The sequence below is a fragment of the Agelaius tricolor genome, unplaced genomic scaffold (assembly GCF_023055355.1).
Source record: "Agelaius tricolor isolate 1412-34295 unplaced genomic scaffold, bAgeTri1.0.p SCAF_11, whole genome shotgun sequence".
Lineage (NCBI taxonomy): Eukaryota > Metazoa > Chordata > Aves > Passeriformes > Icteridae > Agelaius > Agelaius tricolor.
In genome coordinates this window covers 9,812,177-9,838,676 of record NW_027269271.1, presented here as the reverse complement: position 1 = coordinate 9,838,676, position 26,500 = coordinate 9,812,177, and the positions used below count along the sequence as shown (strand labels likewise).

Sequence of the window (26,500 nt, the reverse complement as noted above, 5' to 3'; positions counted from 1 at the left end):
GCACATGCAGAGCTCCCACTGAATTATTCAGGGAACAGTGAATCGGGAGCCTCGATCTTCTGACTCGGAGCAGCACAGCAATAGCAGCACATGCCATGTAGTATTTGTTATGCATGTAATATTGATTGAGCTCGTTCTTGCTGGTCATGTTTCAAATTCATTTCTTGTTTGGGAGATAGGGAAAAGGAGTAGCATCTCTGGATTGATATTTGCAATATATTTTTATGCCTGTTGAACACAAGATTATCTGATAAATTAGTAACACCCAGTCTTTTGATTGCAGGAAGAACAAGCTTTTGAAAATGAGCACCAGTGAGGTAATGAATTGTGTTTTGAGAAGGTTTATACTTGCTGCATTCCCCACCTCCTGTACGTAAAGACTGGGAGAGTGCTGGTATTACAGAACGGATTCACTTATGTTTCTTTAAGGCACAAACCATGACAAAATAATGCATAATTGTCTTTTGCATTTAAAAAAGACCATGCTCTTAAACAGCATACAGCAACAGGGAAACCAGAAATAGATGTGACCAGACACCTGCTGACAAACAGTGACAAATCCCACTGACACTGCAGTGACCCCCAGTTAGTCAAGATTTAATTAAGGAGTATAATTAAGTCAGTGGAACAGAACACTAATGAGTGGTGTCTTTTTATATGGGTAATTACACATAAGAATACAAAGTGAGCTAGACCCCTACATATATCATTAAAATGAACGGTATAGAAGGACAACCAGGGCTTAAATATTTTTGGTTTTTCTCTGCAATAAGGCAGGTTGAAACACCCCATCTTATCAAGCATATGTAACATGCTTACAAATGCCCCTGGCCCAGCCAAGCACGTGTCTAAGCATGTTGGTAACATGACCTTGGTGGTACAATGCACATCACCATGGCTATGTGTGCATGGGGCTGCCAGGCTCTGTCTGTCACTCTGTTTGCCTGTGTTTGTACTGGGCAGGGGTCACTCGGGCTCCTTTTCAAACAAATGACATTCTGTTGCTATTCTCTTACAAGTAACACAGCCTCTGGATTTCATTTATCACAAGTGTTGATTACGAGGAAGACATAGGTTACAAATTGTTCCTATGATTATCTGCATGTTGGGCACAGTATACCTTTACAATCAAATGACAGAGATTTCTTACAGCACATCCAGATCCAGTTCTCTGGAATTTATTCTGGGAATCTTCAGGCAGTTGAATGAAATAGCTGAAATATTTCTGACTATGTGGTTTTTGCTTATATTTGCTTATATTTCCAACATAAAAGTATTGTAAGGTAGATTTACTAGACCAACATTTTAAACTAGGGTGGAAAACATCATCATGAATAATGATGACAATGGTAGGGGAAAAACAACTTTCCTATGGTCTTGAAGATTTAAAAGAATGCCTGTGTAGTTTGGGGCCAACCCTCTGCTGGGATTACTCTATCTGCTCCCAGCTGGTAGCCTGCAGTTCATGACAGCCTTTTATCCGTTATCAAAGCAACAAGTGGAAAAGCAGATCCTCCTGCCTGCTAACACTCTGTTCTGTTCTCTCTGTAGAATATCTGCTTCTAAATCTTTCCTTTTAACAAGTCCTCAGATTTCCTTCCTACGGCTGCAGGAGACACTAAATATCTCTCAAGTTTCTAGCTCACTTGTCTAACTTAAACTCTGCAGAACACTGAAGGAAGAAAGAATAATTGCACTGCACCAGCATGTTTTCTACAGGAACTGACTGAAATGCAGAATGAGCCTTATCTTGCTCACACTGGAGCACTGAGAGTTTAGCAACTGAGTTCAGTGACAGCAAAAGAAGAACCTAATTACTCAAACAACGTGGTACTGATACAATGCTTTTACAATTTATGTAAGTACAAGTTTTACTGTTGCAAAAACAAAGCAAACAAACTTCATTGACACTTGCAAAGTAAATGCAGGGTATATGATGTTTTTTTAGTAGCATAGGAAAAATAAAACCAGGTAGAACTAGGAGATATTTAAGTATAATTAACGTAAATTCTTTCAAGCAAATTCTATCTACTGAAACGGGACAGTTAATTTTTATTAAAACAAATAGAAATGAATATATTTTATATAGCAAAATATATATCCAAATTTCGTTAAAATCATGCTGTCATGGAGTAATAGGCCTTAGATACACAATCCTGTAACAGTAACTACAATCAGGTCAAAATTAAGAGAATTTAACAAGCTGTTATGTAGGCTATGTTAAACAAAAATATATGTTAAGATTTTGGGGGTTTTTGTTAAGCACTTCGGTTTTTAAAGAGATTTTCCACAATTTATGATGGTCATGCAATGACAGAAGTTGCCATGGGAATGCCATTGTGGCAGTGAATCTGGGACTTGCTCTCTCTCTGGACTCAGGCCTTTGCCACCAGGCTCCTCTGTGCATGCCAAGGTACCCCTCTGAGCTGGCCACAAGAGATGGGGCAGGGCCAGGTCCCACCAGCACTGTGCCCTGCCCACAGCACAGTCCTGTCACACTGAGCAGAACCACCTCTGGGGCCTCTGGTGCTTTGCTGAGACGTGGGCAGTAGCATCTCATTTTCATGAGGTGCCTGAGGTGAACATTCCGGAGAAGGACACAAAAATTTCAAGATGTGAAGTTTCTATCTTAGTTTTTTTCCCATAAGCTGCAGCACATGCAAAAACCCCAGCAGAACTTTAGTGCAATAAACCAAGGGAGGTCATAAAAATTATGCAAATTATTTCCCCATTTTCATTTTTCTGCAGGCATGTGCCAGTATAAAATACAGGGTTAGCAGGAGGGACTTCTGCATGGGCTGCAGACACATGAGTGCATTAGGGTCCCTGACGTCTTCTTCTGCCCCGTGTTTGTCCCCGCGAGGCTGCCGCTGCCCGGCCGTGTATGAATGAACAGAAGTGCCTTTCATCCCCCACTTGCCTGGCGCTTCAAAAGGAATTACAAAAATAGCAGCCACAAAAATCCAGCTGCCTGCCAAAAGGCCCGCACACGTCCCATTCTCACAGGCATGCAAAAGGTTGGAGAGCTCAGCAGAATTTTTATGTACGGGAGCAGGCCCAAGGAAAACTCACACGCCATAACCAATTGTGGACAGAGGATCATCTATCAGCAGACAAATGCAGGAACTCCAGAATGTCTCTCCTCAAATGAAATAATATATCTTTGAAAGCCAATGCCCGTTTTAGGCCTGAGGCCCATATATCAAGCCTGAGAGGCTTGTGGATACGCTCCAGGGCCATTAACCTTCCACCTGTTTCCCCTTGTCCTTCAGGATGAGACCCTGCCCTTGATTTTACTCCCTTCCCCTGTTCATCTTCCAACAGAGTGTAAATGTAAAGCAGAGGGCCTGCGAAATAATTCAAAGGCAATGGACCAGGGACATGGTTACAAATCTCTGCCACTGGCACTGTGACTTATGCAGGCAGTTTGTCACACATGAGCCAGGTGACCTCTGTGACATAACAGAGAAAAATATCGCCTGAGATCAAAAGATGAGATTCAGAGCACTCTAAGTAACTCTGGTGTACACAGCCACACTATGCAGTGGCCAAGGGTTTCCTCTCCTCCCAGTGCTGCTCGCTCCCTCACTAGCAGGCGAGACACACTGCTGCTAATTTCAGTAATCTTTTTCCCTCATCTCTTTGGAAATCTTTCCTGTAACCTGAATATCAACATTTGTCTCCTTCTGAAGCCCCTCTTTTTTCAAAAAAGATAATTAAATTGACAAGGAGGGACAGCAAAGTGTCATTCAGCAGATAAAAATTAATGAAAAAATGCATCATGATTGAAAAGGGTGGATTAGTCACCTTTGTAAACAGGTCTATTTTAATCAAGTAACTTTTGAAATTTTAAGTAGTGCTGAAACTTTGTATGAGCAGTAATGTCTCTAGTATTGCAATAAAAAGTGTTCAAAGTTCAAACATTTGTTGTGATTCAACTCTCATTATGGCAAAAATGAGAGTAGAGTTAGTATTAAAAATTATGTAATAGACCCAGATAGCACACTTCTGTACCTATTAATATTTTACAAAGAGATATACTACAGAATCAGAATAACAGTCACTTGAAATAAACCCAATCAGAGTAATTTTTAAAAAAAATCTTGAATTCATTTTTCAAGCTGTGTGCTACATAGGAAGTCTCCCAGCTGTTTTGTACATTCAGGACTCTCTGCTGAGTGCAGACAAAAGAGTAAGGCCTAATGCAGTGTTTCTCTTTCACTCCCTGTAACCTAATGGTATGTCTGGTATGGACATTTAATTTTGTCTATTTCATAAATTAAAGAAAACCCACAACTGTCACAGTATCCCTGGCATGATGATGAAATGAGAAATACAACTGTAGCTAAATCAGCCTAAATCCCACTCTAATCCTAAATCACTTTGGCACTTGCCAACATCTGCTTGATGAAAAACTCAGTTTAACCCTGATTGTATATAAAAATATACAGACACAGAGAAATTCAGCACATTGATTACAAGTGTGCCAAGTGTTACCTTATCAGCTATTTCATCCTGCTTCATCTCATGCCGACTTGGAAAATTTTGCAATGTTCAAGCTCTTTCTCGAAATCACCTTGTGTTCCACTATGGAAATATATCTAAATTCACTACATCTAAAAGCATAAAAAAGTTGGACAATGGATTGGTTTTGAGGCTAAATTGTGCAGCAGTTACAAAGAAACACACAGCTGAAAATCATTTCATGTTTCCCATTGACTAAAACCTGATGTACAGCAGTAAACCACTCTGTGCAGAATGCTGCAACAGTAAACACAGTAAGTACAAAATTAGTATTACAAAAAGATTACTGTGAAGTGTTGCCACATGCATTTGTAAAAATAAGACAGCTGTTTGATTTTATAGTGCTACAATTTTTTGCTCTGGTTCAGGCCATATGATTAAACACACATTTTCTTCTTTTTAATATCTCTAAAGAAAGTCTGTCAGAGACACAACAGTCAGCAATTACAGGTCAGTTTTGTCACCAGTTTCACTGAACTCCAAGTCAAATTCCAGATGTCTTCATTTTTGAAAATACCTAGTGTTACTTTTCGTGTAAAACAGAGGTGTTATAATAAAATTTTCTGGCAGTCAAATCTTTAGCTCTTTTACACTTCTACTGAATATATTAATTTTTATTTAGTTTTGGTTTCACTTAGGCTTTCTGCATTTTTTAATATATTTGATGTATCCCTGGAAAAATTAATATTTAATTTCAAAAGCACCTAACCCAATCCATTTCCTTTTACAGTAAGTATGATCTAGTGCATCTGCTTTTGTAATATTCATGAAATCTGGAAATCAAGGCTAGGCATCATATGCTACCATCTTATGCTAATAGAGGGTTTTGCTCATTTGAGTGTTTGATCTGTTTTGAATGCCCAAATGGCCTATTAGAATTTCCAAGACATAAACTACTGTAAATGTTATTATATGTATAAAAATACTATTATATGGATGTAGTAAATTTTAATTTTTATAGATACACACTCAGATTCACATGAAATAATTTGTCTCATTTACCTCCTGCCATGTGCTTTTTGTGTAAATATCTGCTGAGCTATTTTATAAAACTGAAGGTTAAATTATGCTGATTCTAAAGAAGAGAATTTGAGTCTTGGTTATAATATAACAGAATATCTTGTCTTGAGGGAAAAAAGCCTTAAAATAATTGGTTTACATAGTACATGCATGCTACCAGCCCAGTTAATTGTATTTTTGAGTGGATATGCCTCTCTGATTCAGGCATTTGAAACAAAGTAAAGCAAGAAGTATTTAACATTAACAGTAATATAACAAATAATAATAATTTGGGGCATGAATCATTCCTTACATTCCTTTCCAGCTAGAGACAATTTCTGTTGGGAAAAGTGCCATATAGTATCGACAGTGACAACAAATTGTATTGTGCGCTGAACATCTGTTTCCGACTCCCACACTGATATTGCAGGTTGGCTACTTCTGATTTAGTCTTCACAGGCTGCCCAACCACAGAGGAACTGGAAATTACTGGTATGTTCAACTTTTATTATTGGAACACAGGAAAACTTTATCATCATGCTGGGAAGGTCTGTGTCTTTTGAAATATTGGAAGGAGGATTATGTGAGCGCAGAAAGCTGCATGCGACAGTTCTTAGGAAGAAGGGGAAAAGTGGCTCCTGTTCATTGTGTGTGCTCATACACATGGGTATGAATGTCTGAGATTAAAATTTCAACATGGATCAGTATTTCTGTTTTCAAGATGCGATGTTTGATGGTGAGGGTTTGGTGAGGGGTGTTTATTCTTAATAAAACCAGCAGCACTGCAAAAAGGACTTGATTCTCCCAGTCTTGCTCAATAGGTAGCAGTGTCCCTATACAAAATACCTCTGGAGTTCAAAGTAGCTTCTATAGGGCAGAGCAGACTGAGGTTTAATTTGAATTGCAGGCTCTAGCCCCAGAGAACTGAGCTGTTCTAACTCGTATTTACTGCACCAATTTACTATGATAGCAATTGAAACAGTAAGGCTGTGTTAACTAGCTGAAATTACACCTGTTAAAAAATCAAAGCCAATACTAAGCATTTTTTTCAAAACTAAGGGGAGCTTGTTAGAATGATCAATGTCATTTTTCTCATAGTTACACCACCATTGTTAGAAAAAGGTTAAGTTCCACTTTGGCTGGGAAAAAGAAAAGAAGATACATTCTAGATAGGCACCATGTACCAGTTTGATAAAGCTCCAACTCCTGATCTGTAAACTTTTTTACAGAGAGAGGAGAGCAAGAAATTCCACTGAACTCCTGTTAACACTAATTAGAGTTGCCAGCATGCAGTGGAATCAAAGGCAAAACATGTGGAGCTCCCACTGAAGTCAAGAGGAGAAGGGTATGACTTAAAGGAGAGGCATGCAAATTAAAAATAAATGTGGTTCAACTTTACCAAATGAGATACTCATGTAAATACACACTTTGAGGTCTAACCCTTCCTACTGGGAACACTCTCCCTGCAAGTTCATTCCTAGTCAGGAGGCAACATTGTCCTTGACCACACTTGCCAAATGAGAACCTATCTTGTAAATAATGGGTCCAAGCCATGGACAATGTAAAGCAATTGCTGTATGTTTGTTTCTAGCTAAAGTTGTTACTATTGTTGCTGTTGTTAATATTCTTGTCATTTATTCACTGTTCTATAAGCAAGAACCATTATTTTCCAAGTCCTGCCATCAGAAAGGCAGTGCTACTTCTTACAGCAATTTTGGATTTCTCAAAGACTTTAAATTCTAGGTAAAATCTTAGCAATATGGCAAATATTCCAAATATTGTTAGGAGAACACACATATTGGCCTCAGATGCAGAAAATTGCCTGTTCTTGTTTTTGATGAGTATGATCTGTACTAACCCAAACAATACTCAGTAGAATTTATTTGTGAGCAGCTGGCTTTCTATGTCCTGCTCTTCTCTCCATGTGTAGATTAAAGGTACCTCAGTGACTGTGAAGTTGTTGAAAAAGAAACTGAAACTATTTTATGCTATAGTGACCTGGGTATGAGCTACACATCAATTTTGGCTTCCACTTGCTCACCGGATTATTTGCACCACCACCTAATTTAGTCTCATGTCTCCTAGCAGCCACTCTAATACATCCCTGCCATTCCCACAATTCTAAGGACAGGGTTGTTATTGCCCTAAAACCACTGCACAGACAAACAGGAACAGAAACAGAAACTTTGGGCAATGGTTATTCTTTCTACATGTTTTAGCTGTTACATGAAGGAAAGTTAATACTTAGAATTAAATAACTTTGTAGTTTTATTGAGCTCTAGAAATATCAATATGATGACAGCTGGCCTTTATGATCCACATACCATGAAACTTTTTCTCAAATATTTCCACCTTTTCCAGAAACGGTGCACAAAGATTTTGAGGGCTTGTCACTGAAACCACAGACTGATTGAAGCAAAAGGTCAGTGGAGCCCAAAGCCACAAATAATTGCAGTTACTGCTGCCTATATAGTGGCCATGGCACTAGCACAGTATTCAAGATGTTGCACTTCTTACTTGGACAAAATTCTCATTGGTTACAGTAAAGCTTTTTTTGATATGCAATATAAGACTGGGTCCATAAGCACAGCCTGACTTAGACTGAAAAATTCTATATACAAGGCTGATTTGTTCAGCTCTCTATTTAGGAGAGCAAGCAGTTATAGGTACATATTAGTTTCCTTGCACAGTGAATTCTGGCCATAGCATGGAGATGAGGAAGGTTCCTATCACTGTTAGTCTTTTCTGCTCATACCTTGAAGAGGGATGAAGCAGATGTGACCGAACAGCCCTGTCTCTGCCTCCCCTAAAATGCTGGATCATCCCTCAGATTAATCAGTTGCACAAGAGATGCAGAAAGCTGCTTCTTGAGTGGTGAGGGATTATGACTCAGCACCACCAGTGTGCTCATTACTCAGGACAAACCGGGAGACTGCAGTAAGCATTCCCCAATAAATACCAAAAGGTATCCAGATGAAACAAAGAGATGGTGTTGACTGTAACACCAGAATAAAGAAACAATTCTTCCTCACATTCAGTGTCACTTAGTCAGGGTGATGTTTCCTGTACTCAGCAAACACGCCAGTAAAAGAATTTCCTTGGCATTGAGACAACATGGAAATGTCCTTTTAAAATCAGTTCATACCAATAGAACTCATGAGCTAGCTGGAACCATTTCCTATGCTATGGAAAGAACACTCAAATAAGGTTAACCAAGACATTTCACCCTCCCAGCCTCCCCCCTCCCCATCTATTTCTGGATGTCTTCTTTTGTTCACCCTTTGCTAATTATAGTGGCCTTGCTTAGGTGATATTTATAGTCTTAAAAGAGTTGCCTGACTTTTAGAACACTTTATTCATGTATATTTCCTGTGTTTATTGTTGCCTTAACTAATTTTTTAAAATTAATTTTACTTGATCCAAGATTTTATTTAGCAACAAAAATCAAAGTAACTGTTCTTTCAACAAATGCAAGAGCTGTATTTAGATGTAAAAAAGCATTTTTCTATTTCTGAATTTCCGAACACAGATTTTAGTTTCTTTCCCTCTCCAAGTGATGAGTATGACAGAAAACTCTGGAATCTGACAAAATGAAATTTCTTTTTTCACTGCCGTATGGTTACTTGGTATTTCATTTTACTAATTTATCCTTTTTTGTCAGTAATGGCTGCTTTAATGAGTGGGGTGTTTCTAAGACACAGCGTTAAATATTTTTTTTTCCAGACTACCCTGATGTTTTCCTAACCACCTATAACTCAAATTCCACAGGTTACAGAAGTGGAAAAAAGACACTGAGAACATCTACAGAAAATTACATCTTTACTTTCCCACCTGCACCATATTTCATCACTTTCTTAGTTTTTCTTCATTCCTTCTTAAATCTGCCCTTTTGTTTCTTGTGTGGTTGCACTGAAAATGTGCCTGTAGTGATGCCAGTAGCAACGACTTTCAGTCCCTATTTCAAAATAGCAAATAAAGAACATTTTAAGGAAAAATCTGATGCGTGCCTTTCAGCTTTCTTGACAGGAGTTGGAAATGCTAGAGCAAGACTAACTGGTGTTCCACCTTTCAGCAGCAAGGCTTTCCCCGTCCCTGGAAGCGGCCGCAGTCAGGCGCGCACAGCTCAGGTAAGGGAGAGCACCTGGCGGCTCCGGGCCGCCGCCGTGTCCGGTCCCCGCGTCACAAGGGAGCCCCTGGCTGGGCTGGCCAAGGACACGGTGCCCGCCGCAGCCGCTCCAGGAGGGACGCAGGGAAGTGAGCGGCTCCTTCTCTGGGAGAGCCGCTGGAGCCCCTCAGCCCCTCGAGGCTGGAGCCCGGGGCTGGGCACGAACCCCGCCACACGCCCGGCCCTGCCCGCGCTGCAGCGGCGCTGGAGCGCAGAGCTGAGGGCGGCAACTCGGGCTGCCAGCCCCGACCCCTTCACTCGGTCCAGAACAGCCTCAGGGGAGCAGAGCCGTGGCTCGAGTTAGCCGCTTTTTTCGGCTTTTCTCCCGTGTTATTTGCTGATGCCTGCGCTGGGCACAGCGCTTCCCTCACCTTCCCTCACCTGCCAGCCCCAACACCCCTCATGGCCCCACCTGGGCCCCACCTACGGCGGCATTCAAGCTCCAGCCAAGGCCCTGGGCTCCCTCACTGCCGGTGCGTGTCCTTGTCCGGTCCCTTCCAATCCTGCCACGTCCCTGGGGCTCCCAAGGCTCTCTGTGAGGGAGGGAGTGGGATGGGATAGTCCTGTGGGGGGATGGCGGCTCTGCCCCTCAGTAAGGCTGAGGCCATGGTGCTGCCGTGCCCGGCGGTTTCTGCAGCACGTGGAGAGAAAACGTTTCAAATCCATTTCGCAATGGGCTAAGGTGGTGTGTTGTGATTTAGGTGACATTAGCTCTGAATAAAACTGTGCTGGAATGGAAAATACTTAAGTCCTTTAGTATGTTCCTGTGTTTATACAGCTGAATAAGGTGTCCAACCTGTTCTGAGTGATCCTGTGATTTGCAGCACAGTTTGAAAGCTCTCAGCTTTAGGCCTTCTCTGCAATAATGAGTATGATGGCTGAGTGCTGTGGAAAACATATTTGTGGTGCTACTAGAGGCAGCACCAACAACATTTATGGTGAGGAACTATACAGTTTCTCGCTCTCCTAGGTATGTTTTGTTCAGATGTTGTACTTCTCCAAGGCTTTCATATGGCTATGTAGAAGAGCATCCATTTATATGATGCAGCTTCAGCAGGGCTTAATAGGAAGTCTGTAAGTGACTTCAGTATGGCTGGGATTTCATCCTTACTGCAGGTGATCCTATAGGCTACAGGTTGACAGAAAAATATCCTTGAATCTGACCAGCTTTGATAAATTTATAGAGGCAAACTTCCACTGTAACTGGGAGCCATCTCATAGATCAGGAATATGATAGAGATATTGTATACAAGTGCTGGTTCTGAATGATACAGATACCATACAAAAATTCTGGATTGGAACAGAACAAGTTCTCTTCCTGCTCTAAGATCTACAGCCTGGTTATAAAAATATTATAATTTGCAGATGAAAAAACAGCTCTTTTTGGTATTTGTTTTGTGGGCAAAAGCTTGCAAAAACTGGAGAACTTTGCAAGTGAAGCTCTGTCATTCTGACAATAAAAATGTGACCTTACTAAGTGAAATCAGGCAATATATCTGATTTTTCCAAGAGATTGGAATTGTTTAATTTTCAACGTGTAAAGCTTTCCATCATTTGGCAAAACGATCAGGCCTTCACAACAGAAAGTAACAGCTAAAAATTATATGAAAATACAACAGTCAGTCAACATGGCTGAGCATTCCCTGTTCAGTTTCTTAGTACAGGAGTTATTGTTGGAGTTAACTTTAACATCCCTTTGGACTACTCAGCATGCAAGATCTAAAGAGCACTGGTTTTTCATCTCACCCTACAGCAATGTGATATATATTTGCTAACACACCCAAGTAATCTTTCTGTGTCACTGCTGGCAATTGTCAAACTTTAATTGGAAGCTTACATTTTGAAGGAAAACAATTAAACTGTAATATTAAACTTCTGTTTTGTGTAACCAATACCTCAAACTCAGATTAACTCAGTGTCTGCTTCAGGATTTGTAGCAGGAGTGGTTGTAGCTTTGTAATTCGTGGTGTCCATATGTCAGGCTATTACATCTCTACTTAGGGACTGGCAGCTTTTTGAATGGTTTCTTGCTCAAATTTTCTCTGTAAGTAACAAAATTTTGTTACTGCACCACGGCTGTTCACAGTAACTTTGCTGGTGAAGTGCTGGGGGCAGGTGCACTCAGGTGCAAAAGTGGTAATGCTTCAAAAAACACCTACATGGAACATGATTCTTAGTCACAGCATGATGCTTAACTGGCTATTAGATAGAAAATTACTGAATCCAGAGAGACTAAACTCAGTCTCCTGCTATCAGAGATGATAACATCCGACACCAGACTGAAATTAAAGTACCAGCTCTGACATGGAAGGGCATAAGAGAAAGTAATTTCTCTTATCATCATTTCTCTTTATGCCTAAAAAAGTGCCAGCACTGAACAACCTGTTTAGAAAGGCTACAAAATCACATGCCCTCATGCTGAAATACAATGTTTAATTTGCCTTTTTCCAGAGAAGAGCCAGATCATCATGAAGTTTATTCTAACAATGTGTTCCTCTATATTTTTGAGTGTTCGAGGAATATTTTTCTTAGATCCAGACACACTGAAGCCAGACTACAAATCAGCAGTTACACATGCCAACATAGTAATTAATCTGATTACTGGAATCAAGTGTATTCCTGCACCTCAGTTTCTGGCAGCTTCTGTAACTGAAAGAACACTGCAGAAATTTTATTTCATCAGCTATGTGAGTTGCATTTCCTGTCCTGATAAACACACACTACAAAGTCCAAAAGCACTTCAAGTTATCAAATTGCACTTGATTACTTAAGTCTTAATAATGTATCAACCTTTCATCATCCTGAAAATTTTTAAGGTATTTCAATGCTGATCTTTTTCTCAAAAAAAAAAAAAAACTCCAACAGAACCCAAAACTATTTTTTGCTATTCTGTGCTAATTCCATTTAATTGTTGGATTTCCATTGTATAATTCCTTACTTTCTATGCATTCCTTGGTACTCAACTACATATGGACTGAAATTTGAAATTAAAGCTGGTATATAAGAATTACATTATTACATCTATGTAAATTGATTTCACAGAAGAAATTAAGAGCCTCCAGGAGTTCTGTTAATCCTATTCACATTAAGTTTGCACTTACAGAAATAAGTTGAAACTCTGATAATGTAGTTTTACTTCTAGGGAATATGTAACACAAAGCTAGGCCCTTGTTAGTTTATGAGCTGCCAAAATATCTGTGGTGCCATGTATAGTGCAAGTTCTATAGACTTGCAGGTTCCTTTGGAGATATGTGATAAACAACTGTTTGTTTGAAGGCTACAGCTAATGTAAGCATGAGCAAATTTACACTTACAGCAAGAAATCTGGTTTGGGACTGACACAGTCTGACATCAGTGAATAGTGTAGATTTGCAAACTTGGTGAATAATTGTAGGATGAGCTTCTTTACCATGAAGTGCACTGGTTCATCCTGCAATCATTCACTACAAGGTTTGTGCTCACATGGTACTTTGACCTATGACATCCTCACTAAAATAGCCAAATAAGGAAAGGTAGTTTTTTTGTGAGTCACTATTCTTTTAGTGCCTTTTGTAACTATCAACATTCAGTTCATTTTTTCTGATCTTCAGCCAGAAGAAAGTATCCTGAGGACTGTTATTCAATGCAGGTCCTGTTTTTCTCCTGCTCCAGGCAGAGACAGCTTTCTTTTATGGGTTCAGTAATAGTTAGCTCTGGAAGCAGTCTTTGAATTTTCCCTGATGTGGGCTGATGAGGAAAGACCAGTCCGGAGAAGCTGTCTGCATCATTCCTTGGGGCCAGGCAGCCTTTGGACTCTAGAAACTCTTGCAATATTTTCTTTTTAGCTTTGTACAAAGACCTTTCACCTGACTAAGACAGCTGGCGACAAATCTAGCATCCCCAGGGCATTCCTGAGTTTTCTTAGCTGAGGATAAGATGGATATATCTTACTTTTATATTTACTGAGGTTTCAACAACTCCAGAATAGCAAACAAAGGCCTTCATTACTATTACTATTACTATTACTATTACTATTACTATTACTATTACTATTACTATTACTACTATTACTATTACTACTACTGTTATTACTATTACTATTATCCTGAGTCTTATGGGATGTAACCTCTGTATTATTTCATCCGTGTATAAAGAACCAAACAGAAATATATCTCATTATGAATAAAAAAGTAATATGTAACATTAACCCCCAGAATTTATGTCTTAATTATGCCTTACAAAGTATTCTGACTTCACAAGACATGTAGGGATGTTTGAGATTTTAGCAGGTGTTAAATTCAAATTTACTGGATTGCAATTGGCTGCTTTGGATCTTACTCTGACATTATTATTAATCCTGACTAGTTGGCTTCTTTAATTTTTCCATTAGTTTCTGATATCCTACATGAAGATGAGAGGATGTGCTCCCCAGCAAGTGTGACAATTACCCTTAAATTACATACTCAAATCCATACACAGGTGATATTCCAATGCAATGCATGCTGTGGGTAGTTCTACACAGTCCATATTTCTCCCTTTTACATCCTCAAATTGTAACATATTCCAAAAGAGGCAACAAAAATCTGTAGATCAACAAGTGAGAAGATTGTGTAAAGCTTAAACTGGTGAAAGCTTCAGAAAATAAAATTTTAAACCAGATTTTTTTTCATTTGAGATTTCTTAAAAAAAAAAAAACAAAACAAATCTGCAGACAAAAGGGAAGAAATAAGGGAAAGTTAAAAGCTGTAGCTCAGTGGTGGGTTTTTGTTATTATCTCTAGGGTAATTGTGGCCTAAACCACTGATGGACTGGGACAGCATTTTTTTATCATATCCTCCCCCTGAATTCTGCTAACTACAAATCTCTACGTTTAGCAGAAAGGAAAATGATTGCTCCTTTATATTAATTGAAGAGACAAGGGTGTAAGACAAAATTTATGATGAAAAGATACAGTAAATAATTGTAGACATGCTCCTAGTAACTAACAGCCAGTTGTGCGAGGCATCGCTCATCATGACAAAGCCAAGATGAATTGCATACAAACCACATTTACAATTTTGTACTATTTAATTATTTGAATAATTTAAATTTTTAGTCCCAGAAATCTGCTACTGTACCTGTCTTATCTGAAAGACATGTCAATATTCCATTGCTTAGACAGGTAGGAATAAGAGTAAAATATATTTTTGAGCAAATACCTACTTCTCAGCTGTGAATAGATAGGGAACAAAGTTAGCTGTTCTGAAAATCTAATTGCATTTTTATCACAATTGTCTCCCCTTCCTTCTGCATTTAAAATATGTCATAGTCTTAGGTGGCTTTTTTTTTCCCCACAGGTATTCATGTCCTGTGGAGCAATCTGAAATATCTGTTTTTGCTACCTTGATCTGAAGAACCTGAAATCGTGAATGGATAGAAGAGAACTGCATTCAAGACAGGTCTGGAAATCTTTTGTTTAATATTGTTCTTGTCCTCTCAACGGAAAAGAGATTTTGTTACCCAGTGCTATTGGGTCTGATCTAAACATACTTTTGACACTGAAAAGGTTAAAGTTCTTAGCATTGTGTATAGTCTGGTCCCTAAATTTTGGATGTGGATGGATTTCTTAATGAGTTGTTATTGTTCTGGAATGCTGTGCAATTTTGTTGATCTTGTCCATCTAAAAAACAATAATCTGGATATACCAGAAGGTGTGAAACTGTCTGGCCTCGAAGCTTCCAAGATACAAAGGGTACAAACACTAAGGTGAAAGCAATGCCTTCTAGAAATGTGTGAAAATCAGTTCATAAGCCAAAGACACCGTCTAGCAAATTTTTAGAATATGTGTATTTCCAGAAGCTTGTGTGTACATGGTAATGTATAATACATCCAGAACCAGGAGAAGTTGGTCAGCATTTTCATAAACAAATTTCTGCATATTTTGTGTCCGTACTAGTAAATATAGGTTGGTTGAAGAACATAATCCAGGCTGAAGTTGGAGGTGAAGGCCATCTTTAAAACTGTTCCCAGTATAGCATGTTGAATGCTTATAAAATTTGTCACTTTAATCATAAATGAAATTTTAGGGCAGATTTTAACTTAAAAGTTTGTACACTGAAAGGTATATACAGGACAGTCACTTTTAACTCTAGAGTACCTTACTCTAGACTAAAATACACCCCAGTGTATGGAGAGAAAGATCTGGTCTCAGATATTTGCCACATAGTCTACTGGAAATATAACATGTTCTTAATTTCAAGTTTTAAATTATTTAAAATGAGTAGCATGGCTTATAGCTGACTACAAAATTGTATACAACTGAGATAGCAAACATGTGCGAGTCTTTTACTGTCTTTAATGCATTTGGTTTTCCTCTCTAAGTAAACTTCCTCTCTTCTTTCTCTTTGAATAGACTGAGCTTTCAGTGATTCCTGCAATCATTCTCACAAAAAAAAAAAAAAAAAAAAAAAAAAAGGCAAGAAGCTGGAGTTGCATATGCAGCATATACAGCTTGCTTTTCTTGTAATCTGGCTTTATGTCATGTGTCCATGTCCTTATGGTCATGACAGACATGCTGTTGTGGCAAGCTCTCTGAGTGCAGCTTTTCAATGGATCTCCCTTTTGTGCTCTTAACTCATGTAGATTCAATTCTCAGTGAAATCCTACAGTAATTGTTATATTTGGAAGCTGAGTTATTTTCTCTTAGTTTGAAAGTAGTCAGAAATTACAGGCAGTCACAAAACTTTACAGATATCAATAGCAAATGTGGCAAAAACCTCTCTCTGTAGCAGACAGACACAGTAACTAGCAATGTAACAGGGAAACTCAGATGTGAGTTTAGTTCACCATTTTGAGGGTTTTTTGAGACTGAAGATTATTCTTTCCAGAGCTGATTTTTGTATCGAAACAGTGGTTAAAAACTGTAGTCCATACCTATTGTCTGATCTCAAATTTCTGGCTTAAAATTTCTGATTTGAAATTTCAGACCACAAAGCTGCTTTAACAATAAGTCTGAAAAACGTAAATGGGTGAATTTCTGTCCACCAGAAAGCTGTGCATGAGGATTTCCTGGGTGCTCCAGCAAAAATAAGAGCATTGTAGCAGCCTAGACTAAAGGAATCCCTCACGTATCAATGGTGATGAGAATCAAAAGGAGTCCTTGAGGTATCTACTTCCTCATTGCTTTCTGTTCCGTGTGTATCCTGCTTAGGTTTCAGCCTGCATGGTTAATAAGACACGGGAATGCATAAAATAATATCCCATTGAGAAACTGAATTTTCCAAATATGGACTTATATAAAGTGAATGGAGGTGGACAGAAATGGCACTCCCCCATATGTTAAATAAGGTAATGAAATAATTACACTAATCAATATGGAATGGTGGAACAGGTATGCTTACAGCCCTGAGTACAAGCCAGACAGTGAGTGATGCTGACAGGGAAGGAGTAGGATTATGTGAGGCCCTATGGATGTTAAAAATAGTTGTGATAAATATTGAAGTACAGAAAAGCTGAACTGAATATTGAATCTCTTTGCTACAGCTAATTACAGACTCAGGTGGAAGTCAGCAACAAGTTTCCCTTCTAATAACCTGCCTACTTCAAGCCAAATAAATAAAGAATGAGATGCTTGGGGGGGAGAAAACGAAACTCATGCTTTCCTGCTTGAAGTACAAGATTGTAAGAAATAGTATTTTTTTCTTGACTGAATGATAATATAATGTAAAATTATTACCTACCTTAAGTTCTCTAAAGAAGATGCTACTCCTCGCCCACTCAACAATGGAGAAGAGGGTTTGGTCAGCCATTTTACACATAAGCCCGAATGTGTTGAGCTTCTCATGTTTGCTTCTGTTGGCTTGCTCTTGCTGCAGATATGCCATGATTTTAGCTTGGACTTGTGGCTCATCAGGCTCACATTTCAGGAGTTCCAATATCAGATGTGGGATACTTGCTGGTGAGCTTGTTTGATAACTATCCATGTATGAGTAGCCCATTATTGACTCTGGTGAGCTGGTGTAAGGGTCAGGGTACTCGGACTTGATAGCACGGCTTGGAAAGTGGCCATAGGTTTGGTAGCCTTGCAAACTGCCATGTGGCGGCATTGTCATGCTGATGGGAGAGGTCACAAAGGGACTCCTGTCATAGTCTGTAGGAGGCAAGGCAGTATGGTTCAGAGGTAGGCCTTTAGAAGCTGAATGGATGTTCTGGATTGCAGAGGATATTGTCAGGTCGGTTGGCATTGCTTGGATCACCTGAGTCATGGCTTCCAGTTTCAGTCCATTGGCTCGGATAAGAGCTTTCTTCTGCTGCTTCAATGCCCTGTCTCTCTTGTACATTGGTCCAAACTTGTTTCGACCGCCACGCATTCGGTCAGCTCGCACAGCTGTCAGGGGAAAGGAGCAAGTAAATCATTACTAACAGTTGGAATTGACATTTGTAATCAAACAGATATTAGGAAGGAGCAGAAATGTAAAAATTTAACTATTTTTTTTCCAAATTCAGAGTTGCACTTTTCTTCCTAAGGAAAAGGATTTATTTTGACTTAACAAATGTCACTTTTTTCTAGTGATTTAAATGTCACATGCATATATTACTAAAAAAGAAGGACTTCTCTGTACATTGATTAGGACACAGGGACAAACACAATGGATGGCTACAGGAATTTCACACCTGCTATGGGATCATGTGGAAATCTCAATGTACATTTGGGTTTATGTCAAGCTACTATGTCATTAAGAAACAAGGGCTGAAGTCCAGAATTTGTCTGAGACGTATCCAGCAGACCACATTGTCTCATTATAATCATTCCATTACTGCCTTCCACCGCAGCAAAACATCTGAAATGTAAATTGTGAAATGTTCAGTAGTCACAAAGAGGAATACATTTCTCTTGGCAAAAGGGAAGCATTTCCTTTTGATGATTGTGTCCAGGTTGGTGTAAAACTTTGAGATTTCTAGTTAGCTGAGCTCTATGGAAATGTTTAGCTGCAGTTGGAATGTGCAGAGAGAAAGCTGTCAGCTTGCTGCCTTCTACGTGGAAGATAGAAGTGAAACAGAAACTATTGACACTGTTCTGGCTTATAATATCTCTGGAATTAGAAATAATTAAAACAAATCCTACTTAACAGCTGCCTTGGGAGTCATACTGGTGGTCTCTGTCACCGCAGTGTCTGTCACCATGGGATATATGTGATGGACTAGTGAGGAGCTTTCACCAAGCCCACCTTGCCCAACGGCAATTAGATTGAAAGAGGAACCTTTGACAGCCTGGTGACATGTTGAGACTGCTGAGATTGCTGGAGGTTAAGTTCTTGAGCTTTTTATCTTAGGGATTAGTAGGACATTAAAAATTTATTATGAATGCTAGATACGCATAATACTGTACCTTATCGTGTAAGGACTTTAACGCTTAATGATTTTTTGGTCCATGGTAATTTATGAACTCGACTTTTAAGGCTTTATATATCACTATCAGGGAAATACACATATAAATGTCAAAAGTATTTACAATTAGGAGAACACATGTTCTTCCAATTTCCTAAACAGTGAAAAAGAAGTTGTATGGATATGTAGATAAGAAAGCTAAAGTACATTTTCTGCAGTCCCTTTAAAACTACAGATGTTTTGCTTGAATTTGTAGGAAAAATGAGCTGCCAATATTACTTCTGAATGCTGACTTTTAACAAAATGCATTAAATTAATTTTATCACTAGTAAGTGTAATTAATTTTAAATCTGTATACACAGTATCCTCACAGGTACTCTGCAATTAAAAACTGTGAGCCAAATAGAATTAGCAAGTGCTTTTGTATACGTCCCACTTAAATTTAAGGTGAACTACGTGTAATCACAGAAGACAAAGTTTAGTCTTGTATCATTGTCAGCAAGTGAGAGTAGTTGAAAGTAGGAGTAGACAAATGTATTTTATCCTTCTTCTTAATGCCAGCAATGATAAAAGGATTCCACATGTCCTGTAATTGTACTATTTGAATTTGGAAGCACATACAATGATTCAGGATGTTTAGTGCAGTGTGTCAGTGCTAGCTCAGTCTTGTGGGCAAATACAACACTATTGAATCAATCAAACTGCAGGAGGCTGATTTTTCTGTTTATCTTCAGTTATATCAACAGCTTCCCTTTGCCAGAGCCTGGTGACTGCCTCTTGTCCTTTCTGGTTCCCTTCATGGCTTACAGTTTTCCTCCTTGGCCTGATTTTTTTCTGGTTAAGTGTCTAGGGTGAATGTAATTTCATACGGTTGTAACAGTAAGGAATTTAGGAGATTGTCCTTGGTCAAGGAAAAATGTCATCTGCTGTGAAATCTGAATTTTAATATTTTATATATCAAAGTTAGAATGAACCATGCATGATTCACAAATTCAAGTTGATATTTTTGCATTCGGTTATCTCAAAGGGTATTGTACACTTTTCATTGTTCTCTGTAGATGAGAAAGTGAAATGAAGCAAAAAAGTGTACTTCAAAATGCCTTATCCTCTTTCAATCACAACAGCCTTGCAGGTGTAGCATCACAAAAATATAGGACACAACTTTAGAGATTATTTGGCTCCTTAATCTCAAAGGCAAGTCAGTCTGAGAAAAACCCTTATTTTATTTGTTTTTTTGTGTTCTGCCTTGATGTCAGAAGAACATATGTAAAAAAACCAAAACAACCCAACCCTAGATAAAATACAAATAAAATCATATCACTCTCCATAGCAAATGAATAATTTTTTTTCTAATCTGGACAGTTGTTTTATATTTAATCTAAATTAAGTCTTTTTTAAAAGCTGCAAAATTATTCAATCTACATCCATGAATTCACAAACTTGAAAAGCCTGAAATATCAAACTATATACTTATATGACAAAATGGATTATGGTTTTGACTGCTTCCGAAATGGTAGTGATCTACCATTTACTTATTAGATTTTTTTCATAAAGCAACAATTTCACTGACCATACAAAGTAATCTTTTATTAACATTTCAAAGCCATAACTATATAACTTTTTAATATAAAATACAATGCATTAACATCTTATCCTATAATTTTATAGTATAGTTGAAGATATCAACAAGACTATAGCTCTTACCTTCCAATTTCATTCCAACACTTAGACATTTTTGAAATCGACAGTAAGGACATCGTTTTCGCTGTGTTTTGTCAATCTGGCAATTCTGATTTTCTATACATGTGTACCTTTTGTTATTCTGGACTGTTCGCTTAAAGAATCCCTGTATGATAGACACAAAAATTAGCCTGTTTTGTTTGAACGTGTGTTTCATTTAGCATTTCATGGAAATCATATAAGATAATTTTCAGAAGCCATTCAAGCACTTACAAAGTTATATAGTTTATTTTAAATTAGCCACCTGAGCCCAGGAGATAACCACCAGATTCCAGAGGTTTTCTTGTGTTAGTGCTGTGTTTTATAGACTTAATGTCAAAGCTAAGTGAGGCTTTAGGGAGGCTGTAGCCTTCTGTGCTTCTAACACCAGTGGCAGAAATAGTGACACTGACCGCTTCCTTTTGCATTCTTGAATCATTGCAGAATTATTAAAGTCTTCCTTTTCAAGTAGTTTTACATGAAATAAGTAGTTGCAAAGATAAGAGTAGTACAGAGTACCTCTGGCTATTTTACATTCCAGTGGGACATGCTGGAGGCATAGTAAGTGCTTGTCATTCACTTCTCATTGATTATTTTTTTTAGTGAAAATATAGTGGGCTTAGTTAATTTTTCCATGCAACTAAGTGTTTTAAATTGCATTGTTCTGGCAAAGGAGCTTCACTTACAGTGCACTGCTTAAATAACAGTAAAAACCCTCTGAAAATTTTTACATGAAAAATCTGACATAAATTCACAATTATTTAAACCTTATAGCACAACAGACCAACACAGGTATATTCATCTTTCTATGTGTTAATTGGTTACTTGACTTTGTGTGTCAAAGTGACAGTTAGAGTTTGCATGAAAAAAGTGCATGGTCATTATAATCACAGAGATTGACATTGCAATAGTGAAGAATGAAAACAAAAATCCTAAGAAAGCTCCATTAGATTTTACAAAGCTGATCTGCATGAAGCATAATCTTCCTACTTTATCTTCCAGAAAAAGAAATATAAATCAACTAAAACCAGTATTTAGCACAGTTAACAACGAAAGTTGTTCTAGAACTACATCATGATAGCAAAATACTAAAAAACAGTGACAAAAGTACAAAGCAAAACAGTCCAAGTTGTTTGCATTTGTGCAGATGTCTCTCTCAAAGAGACTTCTACATCTTAAAGCTTTTTGGAGGTTAATTATTTTATGTGAATATATTAAGAAATGTATCAAAAATAACCCAAAATATTATACATCTGGTTTATTTATTATCCTTTTTTTTTCTGCATGTATTTGAAACATTTTTGCTGTACTTGTGTTTTTATGGACTGATTAGTACAGAACCTTGCAGCTTTCACAGGTGAGAAGTCCATAATGGTACCCAGACACTTTGTCTCCACAGACTGGACACAGCTCTTCAAGGTCTTCATCATAAGAGTAATTCACCATTTTAAACTGAGACACTGGGGGAAAGGAGAAATAGCATATTCAATTAGAATTTACATTACTAACTCAAATATTCTGCAACTTTCTCATCTAGAGACAAAGCTTACTTAAACAAGCACACCACTGAAAATAGGGAGAAAAAGGTTTTATTTAAAAAAACAAATTTCATGGAGACATTCAACTTCCCATCATCAGCAAATCTGCATGGTACTTAGCAAGTGTAGTAAAATGCATCAGCTTCTAAGTTTTATGTTCTAAGTATTTATACTTATAGAGTGCCTCCAGCCTAGTCCTTATTTTATGGAATCACAAACTGAAAGAATTCATTTAAATCCGAAAATGATCAGGTGCAAGCTTTAAAAAAGCAAAACGAAAAGATTGTCACGTGTATATTGAAAGTAATTATTTTCCGTTAAAGTTTTCTTTCAACATCAGCCCGCAAATTTTTAGCTAGACTAAAGCTGAATCTCACAGACCCAGCACTTTTGCAGCGTGTGAAATCCAGGTTAGTTACTCGCAAAACCAGGTTAAAACCACCTCCTCCGCGCCTCCCAAGCCCGAAGACCTCGGCATGACCGCCACCCCTGCGGGCCCGGGCAATTGCTGTGCGCGGGCACCCCCGGCTGTCGCAGCCGGCGGCTCCGCGGTCCGGGGGAAACGCTTTTTAGCTGTTCCCGTGTCGGCAGAGAGACACGAGCCGGGACCGCCGTGCTCGGGGGATGCGCTCAGGGTCTGCCCGGCCGGCGGACCCGGCGTCCCCCGCTACGGGGGCTGGCGTGACCCCTGCACGCCGGCGCCGCCTGAAGTTTCTGCCGCTCGGGGAGAAGCCGGCGGTGAGGAGGCAAAGAGGGGCTAAAATAAGCGGAATGAATGCCCGGAGCGTGCCCACTCGAGCCGGGCTACCCTCACAAGGAGCCCAATCAGCCGCTCCGGTTACTTCTAAGAAGAAACCTTGCTGCTCAGTGCACGGCCGGTTTCCTTCCCCTTCCCTGCCGCTGAACCTCCGACCTTTTCGAAAAGCACTGTGGCAGCGGAGGACTCCTGAACACGGCGAGAGGCGCTGGGCATCGCCGCTGGACCGCTTAGGATGTCGCCTCTTTGTCTTTAACTCTGCGGCTGCCACAGTTCGGGGGCAACGGGGCGGCCAGACTCGGCCCGAAGCCCCCGGCCCTGCTTGCCAAGGCAAGAGGCTGCACCCGGCGCTCGAGGGAGCTCCCGGAGCTCCCGGGAGCATTATCCCGCCTCACACTGCCAGCAAAACGTTTCCTGAGCCACCTCGGCACAGCCGGGGATCGCCTCCTGTCAGCGGCGTGGGGCGGACACGGGGCGGCCGCAGGCGGAGGAGGAGGAGGGCCCGGCCCTCCCCTCTGCTCCCGCGGTCGCGGCTCCAGGGTCTGGGACGAGGTTGCCCCCCCCCCGTAGGAAAGACTGGGAAAGCAGGGGTTTTCCGAGCGCCGCGCCCTTGCACGGAGCATCCTCCACAGGAGAGAAAAGGGGCGGTCGGGTCGCTCCCAGCACCTCCGAAACTCCCGGCCCACCCTGCCTCTACTTCCCAGCAGGCTCCCAAGAGGAGAGGGGACAGTTTCTAAAGAGCAGCCGGGACGGGAGTTTCTGCCCCGGGAGAGTCGCTCGGGGCGGGGCGGCCATACTGGGCTTCAAGGCAGGGAGCCGATCCTCGGCGGGGTCTGCGCCGCCTCCCTCCGCGCACCGCTCCGGCCCCCAGGACGGCACCGGGAACAGCCCGGTCCCGCCACCCGACACAGACATTTCCAGCGCCATCCCAGCTCGGGCATTCCTCTGCCTTCCTGGGTACCCCGCAAATCCCCCACGGAGCTCTCTCCTGCGAAGTTTCGCGACACCGCCGCTACCACCTGCACGGTACCTGTGGGCGCCGCACCCGCGGGACAGAGCCCTCGGGTCCCGTTTCGGGACAGTGTGTGACACACGGGGTGCTCGCCAGAACTTCCACACGTACCTCCACATGCCATAAACTTCGAGGCAGTTTTGCGTGGAATGGGGATTAGACCGAGATCCCCTGGATCTGCAGCGGGGCCAGGCAGCGTCCGACGGTACGTCGGCACCCTAGGATAGGCTCGCGTCGGCCAAATGCTTGGCAGTTTCTCGGCCCCGTTTGCACCTTCTGAGCAGGGCTTTGTCGTCGCCTCTGCCCTGGCACCCCGGCCCCCTGTACTCGATCGAGCCACCCTGAAAGCCGGCCCGGGAAAGCAGGGGCTCGGCGAGGTGCGGAGCGGGCGGTGACGGGGCAGCTCGCAAGCAACTGCCGCAAACTTTTTGGCAGGACGAAGCGGCGCTTTGCCGAGGGAAACCCGAGCGTGCGCGGAAGGGGAGCGCCCTGCGTCTCCCCCCTTACCTTGCATGTTTTCCGGCATCTGCCCCTGTTCCCCATTCGACCGGGCGAGTCCCAGGGCCTCCGTTTCCACTTTGGGTAGCATGACAAGGCGGCTGCGAGCCGGGCTGGGGGCTCCGTGTCCGTCCGCGACACCAGCACCTGGACACGGCAGCACAGATTTAGCTGGAGCAAGGGGCGCTCGGCGGCTGCTGCCTCTTCCCCTCTTCCCCCTCTTCCTGTTTTTCCCTCCCTCTGCTCCACGCCAGCCCTTGCCCAGTTGCAGCGGGAGTACCGAGCGGCCCCGGCCGCCGGGAGGAGCCGCCGGGTGCCCGCGGCTAAGGGAGCCGCGGAGTGGTAGTCGAGCTGCAGGCGGCGGGAGGCGGAGGAGAGAGAAGGAGGAGGAGGAAGACCGGGGGTGCTGGGGAGGAAGGAGGAACCCCGGGAGCCCGCAGCAGCTCCGCCCGGGGCTCAGCACGGCGGCAGCCCGGCGCCCCGATCCATGCGGAGCGGCACAGTGCACAGGAGCACTCTGCCGCCGCTGGTGCTGCTGGCCAGGGTTCCCACCCCCGTCCCCCTCCTCCCTTCCTCCCTCCCTCCTCCTTCTCCTTCCCCTCCCCCTCCTCCTCCCCCTTTTCCCCCCGGTACAAGTGCGGAGGTGCCGAGTCGGGACCTCTAGCCCCGGGCCCGCGGGGAGGCGCTCCGGGAGCCCGGGGGCTGTGGGGAGCGAGGACTCCGGTGGAGGGGGGCCCCGACACCGCCGCTGCAGCCAATGAGGCAGAGGCGGGATGAGCAACACCCCCAGCGCGCACACACAGTGGCCCAGTGCAGTCACCCCTACCCGGTTCTTAAACGGGGCTGCGGTGTGAGGGTCTGGGCTGTTGCCTCCCCTTCCAGCCCCAGCGGAGCCCGACGGGCAACCAGCCCCACCAAGCCGGGCTACGCCTGCACTGCCTTCAGCGGCCGTGCCTCTTTGCCAGTGGGCAGCCACGCTTAATCTCTCGTGGGGCCGGTGGGGCAATGCCTCCGCCCGGCCAGCGCCGGTCGCGGAGACCCCGGCCCTGGCCTTCCCTCTGGGCGGGCGGGGGTGGACAGCGGAAACCTCTGCCCTTGCGGACACGTTGCCGCCGCGCAGCCCTGGAGTCTGAAATAAGCAAGCGGGAGCCGTGTTGGAGCTCGCTGTGCTTATTCAGGCTTTTTGGGTCTCCCTTCCCTAAGCGTCGTGCGAAATCGGTTAGTGCTAGTCTCTTCCCTTGCACAGAAGCCAAAGCCCTGGCAGAGCCATCGCTTGAGCCCCCCTTCCCTGGCTCACAGTGCAGCAAGCGGCACTATTTTCCAAGTTGTCCTAAAGAACTCGTTTCTCGCAAGTGTGTGCCTCAGCGGCGAGAGCCGAGCGGTCCCGCGGCGCGGCGTTGCGGGGGCTCCGGGCGCAACTGGGTGCCGACCGCCCGGAGAGCCGGGCCGGAGGTCTGCCTGCCCTCGTTGGCCTTTCCGCCCCGCTCTCCGGGAGGGCCCGGGGGTTCCGCGCCGTTCCTACTGCGCCGCATAGGTTTGATGGTGTGGGATGAGCGATATTTGCACCTTCGAAAGCATCCGAGCCCTTCGTCCGTGCACTCAGTTGCCCGTTCTCCTCTGACTCTTTAATCTGTATAAAGTGTTGGAGAAGCTGAAAATGTTTGGCGGTGAAAACTGCTTCCGATGGAAAGGGAGGCGCGGAAGTGTCTCCATCGCGGAGTATGGCATTTCCCATCGGTTGGGAGAGTCATAGTGAAAACTGGCTGTTGTTGTAATGTATTCAGCAGTGCTGATGATCGCAGGGTGAACCCGCGCTGGGACAGGCGCTCCACATGCACAGGGCGAACTCGGCTGTGCTCTTAACTTTTTGCAACCAGTAGCTGTGACACCTTTGCTAACTCAGCGCAGATTCCTAGCCAACCCAACATCAGCACCACCGGAGT

General features: G+C 42.2%; 1 protein-coding gene across 1 annotated transcript in view; it reads right to left on the bottom strand.

Annotated features, from left to right (window-relative positions):
• Window positions 1-26,500, bottom strand: part of NR5A2 (nuclear receptor subfamily 5 group A member 2) — an 83,659-nt gene that overhangs the window by 49,404 nt on the left and 7,755 nt on the right. The window contains exons 2-5 of the mRNA XM_071435617.1: window positions 24,567-24,704; window positions 22,094-22,212; window positions 20,738-20,879; window positions 17,386-18,032 (exon numbers count right to left, since the gene is read on the bottom strand). Of these exons, the coding sequence (XP_071291718.1) occupies window positions 17,386-18,032; window positions 20,738-20,879; window positions 22,094-22,212; window positions 24,567-24,704 (1,046 nt within the window). The remainder of the gene's footprint in view (window positions 1-17,385; window positions 18,033-20,737; window positions 20,880-22,093; window positions 22,213-24,566; window positions 24,705-26,500) is intronic.